An 8,516-nucleotide genomic window follows, 5' to 3' on the forward strand; every position below is an offset into this window, starting at 1 on the left:
CTCCTCCATCCTCACTCATAGCTCCTCAGAGATTCCTCCTTTATCCTCACTCATAGCCCTTCAGAGATCCCTCCACCATCCTCACTCATATCTCCTCAGAGATCCCTCCTCCATCCTCGCTCATAGCTCCTTAGAGATCCCTCCTCCATCCTCACTCATAGCTCCTCAGAGATCCCTCCTCCATCCTCACTCATAGCTCCTCAGAGATTCCCACTTTATCCTCACTCATAGCTCCTCAGAGATCCCTCCTCCATCCTCTCTCATAACTCCTCAGATATCCCTCCTCTAACCTCTCTCATAGCTCCTCAGAGATCCCTCCTCCATCCTCACTCATAGCTCCTCAGAGATTCCTCCTTTATCCTCACTCATAGCTCCTCAGAGATCCCTCCTCCATCCTCACTCATAGCTACTCAGAGATCCCTCCTCCATCCTCACTCATAGCTCCTCAGAGATTCCTCCTTTATCCTCACTCATAGCTCCTCAGAGATCCCTCCTCCATCCTCACTCATAGCTACTCAGAGATCCCTCCTCCATCCTCACTCATAGCTCCTCGGAGATTCCTCCTTTATCCTCACTCATAGCTCCTCAGAGATCCCTCCACCATCCTCACTCATATCTCCTCAGAGATCCCTCCTCCATCCTCGCTCATAGCTCCTTAGAGATCCCTCCTCCATCCTCACTCATAGCTCCTCAGAGATCCCTCCTCCATCCTCACTCATAGCTCCTCAGAGATCCCTCCCCCATCCTCACTCATAGCTCCTCAGAGATCCCTCCACCATCCTCACTCATAGCTCCTCAGAGATCCCTCCTCTATCCTCACTCATAGCTCCTCAGAGATCCCTCCTCCATCCTCGCTCATAGCTCCTCAGAGATCCCTCCTCCATCCTCGCTCATAGCTCCTCAGAGATCCCTCCTCCATCCTCGCTCATAGCTCCTTAGAGATCCCCCTCCATCCATCCTCACTCATAGCTCCTCAGAGATCCCTCCTCCATCCTCACTCATAGCTCCTCAGAGATCCCTCCTCCATCCTCACTCATAGCTCCTCAGAGATCCCTCCCCCATCCTCACTCATAGCTCCTCTGAGATCCCTCCACCATCCTCACTCATAGCTCCTCAGAGATCCCTCCTCTATCCTCGCTCATAGCTCCTCAGAGATCCCTCCTCCATCCTCGCTCATAGCTCCTTAGAGATCCCTCCTCCATCCTCACTCATAGCTCCTCAGAGATCCCTCCTCCATCCTCACTCATAGCTCCTCAGAGATCCCTCCCCCATCCTCACTCATAGCTCCTCAGAGATCCCTCCACCATCCTCACTCATAGCTCCTCAGAGATCCCTCCTCTATCCTCACTCATAGCTCCTCAGAGATCCCTCCTCCATCCTCGCTCATAGCTCCTCAGAGATCCCTCCTCCATCCTCGCTCATAGCTCCTCAGAGATCCCTCCTCCATCCTCACTCATAGCTCCTCCATCCTCTCTCCTCCATCCTCTCTCCTCAGCCCTCGGGGCAGGAATAAGAACTTTGAGACGGCCTTTACGACTTCCGGTTCAACCAAGGAGCAACGAAATATCAAATAAGAGAAGCGAGATTACAACAAAGTGCAACAGTACGCACTTTGTTAAGGCAGCTGCTCTACGTACTGAAAGTAAAAAGAAAAAGTATGAGATTTGGAACACAGCCAAAGTTTTCCAAACGAGCCATCATGCGTGTGAAATGTTCGTCCAATCAGGTGCAGCCGTCACGGTTGTCTTTGCCCGTCAGTTTCTTCACCACTGCTCTCATGGGATAAATGCACATGAATAAAGTTCTGGAGTTAGTCTTTTTCGATGGCCCATAATTAAGTTTTCACGGCGGTTTATGTGCTCCGTGAGAGTCATCACATCTGAGCCAAAGTCTTCAATGAGAAGCGATTAAAAAAGGAAATTAAACTGAGTGATGCAGCAGCCACTTCTGCTCATCTACATGGGGCTTTTCCAGGAGACACACACAACACAAAATTAGTATATATAAAACAGTTTGGCTCAGAGTAATTTTCAAATTTCTAGAAATCTGCTCATAAAGTTAATAGTCTCTTATGTTTCATTTGAGAGTAAGTGATAACTGCTGGAGGCGAACCCATCAAGAGTCCAATGCTGGGAAGCAGAGGGATCCCTCCTGTCCCCAAAAACGCCCCTGTGGACATTTACCTCCAGGACATGTAAACGTCAGCTGACGGAATCACACTGAACACATCCGTGCATTTATTCACGCTGTTAACGGAAATAATTGACATATAGGGCCCTATCTTAACGATGTAAGCGCCTGGTGCAGGTGTGTTTAGGGCGTGTCCAGATCCACTTTTGCTAGTTTGACGGCAGTAAAAAGGGTCTGAGTTCCGGGAGCCTTAGGGTTGTCCTTAGTGTCTTCATTAATCAGAGGTGTGTTTTGGGGCGTAACATGCAATCAACCAATCAGAGATCATCTCCCATTCCCTTTAAAAGCCAGGCGCGTTTGGACCTTGGAGCATTGCTGTTATGATGGAGGATTTGCACCCTAATATTTTTTTTTTTAATCTTCTGCGTGTGTGTGTGCTGCTGTGTGTGTAACAAGCATAGTGTGTGTGTGCTGTGCACGAGCCTAGAAGCATTTTACTAATGCTCTGTTAAAATAACAATGATCACTTCCCGCTGCCTCAAGATAGCATTACTCCCAGAACGCACCTGAACACACCTCCCTGTAAGACCAGCACGCCCAGAATGCACCTGAAAACACCTCCCTGTAAGACCAGCACGCCCAGAATGCACCTGAACACACCTCCCTGTAAGACCAGCACGCCCAGAATGCACCTGAACACACCTCCCTGTAAGACCAGCAGGTGCATTTCCTATTTAAACGACGTTGTCGCTGGACGGGAAACTGACAACTGGGTCGGTCTTAAACTAGCAAAGACACTTGTGTCAGGCTTTGCGCTGCGCCGGGTGCAAGATAGGGCCATCAGTTTGGAAATAATTTAACGTTGACTTTCATCTTATTTTAACAATAGGAAAAGGTTTGTTCTTGTTTGTATTTTGCGTGTGGAGTTTAACTTTGTAATGTGTATGTAAACTTGTTAGTCACTATAACAAAATGTGTTTACAGACATTTACATGCACAAATTATTCAGATTTTTGCCCCATACTCCAAAAGAGACAATATTCCTACTAAGATGTGTACATTGCTAATGAAAATGAATTTGGAATAGTCTGAATAATACTGGAATATCAGTATTAGTGTGCATGTAAACATCGCGAATGGCTTGAAGTAACATCTGAAGTACCATTAAACACTGGCAGGCTGCCAACTACAGAACAAATGCAACAGTAGCTTCAATGTAGCTGGCTATTATCTGTTAGCTAGGTTGCTTCATTAGTGTCTGACAGCTTTATAGTCGTTGGTGTAGATGTGTTCTAGCAGCTAGCTGCCCAGCTACTGGTAATGCTAACATAAACAAATCGTGTTAAATACCACAAAACAAGCTAACACGGCTGTGTGAGCGGCTAGTTTTGAGCTAGCTTGTTTCAAAGCGTCATATTTTGAGGTAGAGGATGCAATTTGCGTTTCAAGCTAGTCAGTTACGGCACAATGCTAATCTGTGTCTCTGTTAGCTTGTTGACGATAACTGTTGGGCCTAAATCTGTTCATGTTTCCTGTTGGAGAATTATAAATAATAAAATGACAACACAACATATAAAACTGCCATCAATGCATTGTGGGTAAAGTGTGATTCTGTGCAGCTTAGCAGCGTTCACCACGGTAACGACCTAACCACCTGACGACATGACAACGCTGAGTCACACTCTGCTGGCGGCCATTTTCCATCGTTTTTTCCCACAAATCTCGTCAGTCAATATCACTGTTGATTAAACCCCGCCCTCCTCTCTGTCCTGTCACCCGATTGGTCCAATGTCCTGTCAATCACTGATGTCTATCTATCTCAGTCTCATATCTGATTGGTCCAATGTCCTGTCAATCACTGATGTCTATCTATCTCAGTATCTCATTTCTGATTGGTCCAATGTCCTGTCAATCACTGATGTCTGTCTCTCAGTCTCATCTCTGATTGGTCCAGAGCATCAGCCCATCAGAATGACGTCACACAGGTCATCTCGTCGGCCAGCTCGTCCTCGTCGCGGCCAGTTCTGATTGGCTCCTCGTCGCTGTAGAGCGCGCCCGGGTCCGCGGCGGCGTTGCCGAGGAAACCGTGGCTGCCCGTGCCGAGCAGGTCGCTGGCGGCCGACTCCATCTCGTCCACCGTCATGTGACACGCGTCGGCGATCTCCCGCTTTGCAAACGCCACAAACTTGGGATCCCGAGCGTAAAGGCCGAGACCCTCGGAGATCAGAACCTGCCGATAAGAACAAAGACTCGTAAGAGCGTAAGTTACCGATCAATATCTGACCGTAAGTTACCGATCAATATCTGACCGTAAGTTACCGATCAATATCTGACCGTAAGTTACCGATCAATATCAGGCCACATTTACACCGATACGTTTTGGTTTTTAAGTGGAGTTTTGAGGCAAAAGTGATCTCTGTAATATGAGGGGGATACGCCAGAGCAGGGGGAATGAGAGGGGGAAACACCAGAGCAGGGGGAATGAGAGGGGCAAACGCCAGAGCAGGGGGAATGAGAGGGGCAAACGCCAGAGCAGGGGGAATGAGAGGGGCAAACGCCAGAGCAGGGGGAATGAGAGGGGCAAACGCCAGAGCAGGGGGAATGAGAGGGGCAAACGCCAGAGCAGGGGGAATGAGAGAGGGAAACGTAGCAGAAGATTTCTCAGCTCATTCTAATGAACCATATGTTCGAAAAGCTACGAAAAGTTAAGCACTGTAATTCGTATAATTTTCGTGATGGCATCACGACAATAAATCTATTAGAACGTGATACCATCACGATATTGTTAAGATTTACGTGTTGGGGTCACGTTTTTTAAACTAATGTATTTCAATGGGAAGCATCTTTCGTGATCACAGCACGAGTCGGGCTTTGTTGTTTATTGATTGATTATTGATTTATTTAAAACTATAAATGCTACATCTATCAACATTTATTTAGCTGTTATCATGGTATGCATTTCTTTATTTTAATAATATTATTTCGGTCTTATTACCGGTGAAATATTACAGTAAATAACACAGAACAGTAGGCAAACTAAAGACTTTCACCCAGGAAATGCGTGTTCCTTTGGATTATCTTTAATACAAACCATAATCTTTTCCTAAACTCAACTAGCCGTTTTGGTGCCAAAATCCAACTTTCGTCGCCGAATAACGCTAACTTTTTCTTGCGTAAACTTAACCCTAATCTAAGCCGAAATGACCGGCAGCTCGCGGTGTTCTGTACCCGGCGCACAGTCACCTATTCTCGGGTAACTGAACCACCAACTACCCCTGACCTGACGGAGCACCATGCGGAGCAGCAGAGCCAGCGTCACAAAGCTCGGTAGCGGCTTAAACAGCTAGCAACTGCCAGAGGTCCAACCATTGACATAATATAATGGACCAATAGACCCCGTTGCTCTGGACAGAGACCAGTGAAGGATATTAGAAGCACTTTTCTGGTGATCTCTTGCTTTACTGAGCAGCCTCCAACTGAGCTTGAAGACGTAGATGTGACGTGAGCAACCTGTCTGAAAGTGTGAAGTCTTCTGGTAGCTGTGAGAGAGAAATCTCAATCATTCCCAATCTCACAGAGACGGAGAGTGTAGGTATATGTAAGGAGATAACATAGACACAGGCTAATTACTGATCACTAACATGATAGTTAACATTAGTAATTAAACCTAAACAGCTAATGGAAGTCCAAACTGCCTGTGAGCTTCTCCTGTACTATACGGTAATTCCTCTACTGTGTGACAGTAAGTCTCGTGGTTATGACCCAATCGTTAGCCTATTTTTATAAAGCGTCTGCTACGGAGCCTTAACGTGAGCTACAAGGTAATGGAGCCTTTTATACATTGTCGTGTTTCTTTAGAAATAAACAACGGACAAATAGAGTCTTTAAACGCTTCAGATGTAAAGTTATTCTCTGTCAAAGTGACATAATAAAACATGGCGGTCAGTGGGATGCTAACAGGAGGTGATACCTTTGTAGCAACAAAATGGCGCCATCGGAGGTTCGAGTTCTGAAGCGAAGCTCACCCCCTTGGGTCCAACACATTCTCACTCCCATCGCGTAAAATACGGTGCCTTTGGCGTTTGTTATTGACGCTAAAAGTCTCCTTTAATGTCATATCTAAACGCGCTGGGTCGGGACTATTGCCGTCATTTTTTACGCAGTTAGATTAAAGGTTGCATGGCATAAAAACATCACTTTTCAGGTTTTTTAACATTAATATGCGTTCGAGCAAAGTGGCAGATGGTCAAGACCAATCAGTATTAGGGGGACCACTAAGGTCTATATAAAAGAGACTTCAGATACAGTATTAGGGGACCACTAAGGTCTATATAAAAGAGACTTCAGATACAGTATTAGGGGATCACTAAGGTCTATATAAAAGAGACTTCAGATACAGTATTAGGGGACCACTAAGGTCTATATAAAGGGGACCACTAAGGACTTCAGATACAGTAGGGGACCACTAAGGGGACTTCAGATACAGTATTAGGGGACCACTAAGGTCTATATAAAAGAGACTTCAGATACAGTATTAGGGGACCCACTATAAAAGGTCTATATAAAATAGACTTCAGATACAGTATTAAGGGACCACTAAGGTCTATATAAAAGAGACTTCAGATATACAGGACCACTAAGGGGACCACTAAGGTCTATATATAAAAGAGACTTCAGATACAGTATTAGGGGGACCACTAAGGTCTATATAAAAGAGACTTCAGATACAGTATTAGGGGACCACTAAGGTCTATATAAAAGAGACTTCAGATACAGTATTAAGGGGACCACTAAGGTCTATATAAAAGAGACTTCAGATACAGTATTAGGGGACCACTAAGGTCTATATAAAAGAGACTTCAGATACAGTATTAGGGGACCACTAAGGTCTATATAAAAGAGACTTCAGATACAGTATTAGGGGACCACTAAGGTCTATATAAAAGAGACTACAGATACAGTAATAAGGGACCACTAAGGTCTATATAAAAGAGACTTCAGATACAGTATTAGGGACCACTAAGGTCTATATAAAAGAGACTACAGAAACAGTAATAAGGGACCACTAAGGTCTATATAAAAGAGACTTCAGATACAGTATTAGGGGACCACTAAGGTCTATATAAAAGAGACTTCAGATACAGTATTAGGGGACCACTAAGGTCTATATAAAAGAGACTTCAGATACAGTATTAGGGGACCACTAAGGTCTATATAAAAGAGACTTCAGATACAGTATTAGGGGACCACTAAGGTCTATATAAAAGAGACTTCAGATACAGTATTAGGGGACCACTAAGGTCTATATAAAAGAGACTACAGATACAGTAATAAGGGACCACTAAGGCCTATATAAAAGAGACTTCAGATACAGTATTAGGGGACCACTAAGGCCTATATAAAAGAGACTTTTTTTTTCTTGATTAGCAGCCACTTGGGTTGTTTTTCGTCGTATCTGGTGCTGACAGCCACTGCCCAAACGTGCATATTTTACGAGTTGGGAGTGAGTTCCTTGTTGTGGGGGTCTCCTAGTTTTTTGTATAATATCTAAGGTTTTAGTGTGCACAACCTTTCGTAGGATATCATACGAGCCCGTTCATGAGCATGCATTTCGTTTTTTTAAACCAAAAAGCAGCAATGTAAATGCAGCCTCAGTAATGGATCGATAATGGTTTCCTCACCGCCTCCACCAGACTGTCGGCCGATCCTCGTTTGTCGGAGAGCTGAGCGCCGAGCTGTGAGGGAACTCTGAGCGTAGTGTACGCTCTGTACGGAGGAGGAGCTGCAACAACAAGAGACATTCAAAAATCACCCATAGGAATAAATTGGGGAATATTGTTAAAACCTGTGGAAAAATCATTGGTAAGCAACCGGTAGACCTACTATAGTACCAACAAGATCTGACAAGAATGGTCGGTTAGGGTTAGGCACCCAAAACTACTTAGTTAGGTTTAGAAAAGTGGTAGTTTTGGGTAAAAATCAGATGTTACTTCACTAAAATCAGATGTTACTTCATTCATTCCCATGGCAATAACCCAATTAAATAAGATGTGGGGAGTGGTATGACTGGAGGAGGAATATATGTGAAGTACTGTGCAGTAGTTTAAATTATTAATGACATTAGTCAGATACAGTATTAGGGGACCACTAAGGTCTATATAAAAGAGACTTCAGATACAGTATTAGGGGACCACTAAGGTCTATATAAAAGAGACTTCAGATACAGTATTAGAGGACCACTAAGGTCTATATAAAAGAGACTTCAGATACAGTATTAGGGGACCACTAAGGTCTATATAAAAGAGACTTCAGATACAGTATTAGGGGACCACTAAGGTCTATATAAAAGAGACTTCAGATACAGTATTAGAGGACCACTAAGGTCT

At 44.5% G+C, this 8,516-nt stretch overlaps 1 protein-coding gene across 1 annotated transcript in view; it reads right to left on the reverse strand.

The window, feature by feature from the left end:
* Positions 1-2,909: 2,909 nt before the first annotated feature.
* LOC114558589 (voltage-dependent L-type calcium channel subunit alpha-1F) overlaps positions 2,910-8,516 on the reverse strand; it is a 42,013-nt gene continuing 36,406 nt past the window's right edge. The window contains exons 18-19 of the mRNA XM_028582650.1: positions 7,812-7,912; positions 2,910-4,360 (exon numbers count right to left, since the gene is read on the reverse strand). Of these exons, the coding sequence (XP_028438451.1) occupies positions 4,097-4,360; positions 7,812-7,912 (365 nt within the window). The 3' untranslated portion in view covers positions 2,910-4,096. The remainder of the gene's footprint in view (positions 4,361-7,811; positions 7,913-8,516) is intronic.

This window comes from Perca flavescens, chromosome 7 (genome assembly GCF_004354835.1).
Source record: "Perca flavescens isolate YP-PL-M2 chromosome 7, PFLA_1.0, whole genome shotgun sequence".
Taxonomy (NCBI): Eukaryota; Metazoa; Chordata; class Actinopteri; order Perciformes; family Percidae; genus Perca; species Perca flavescens.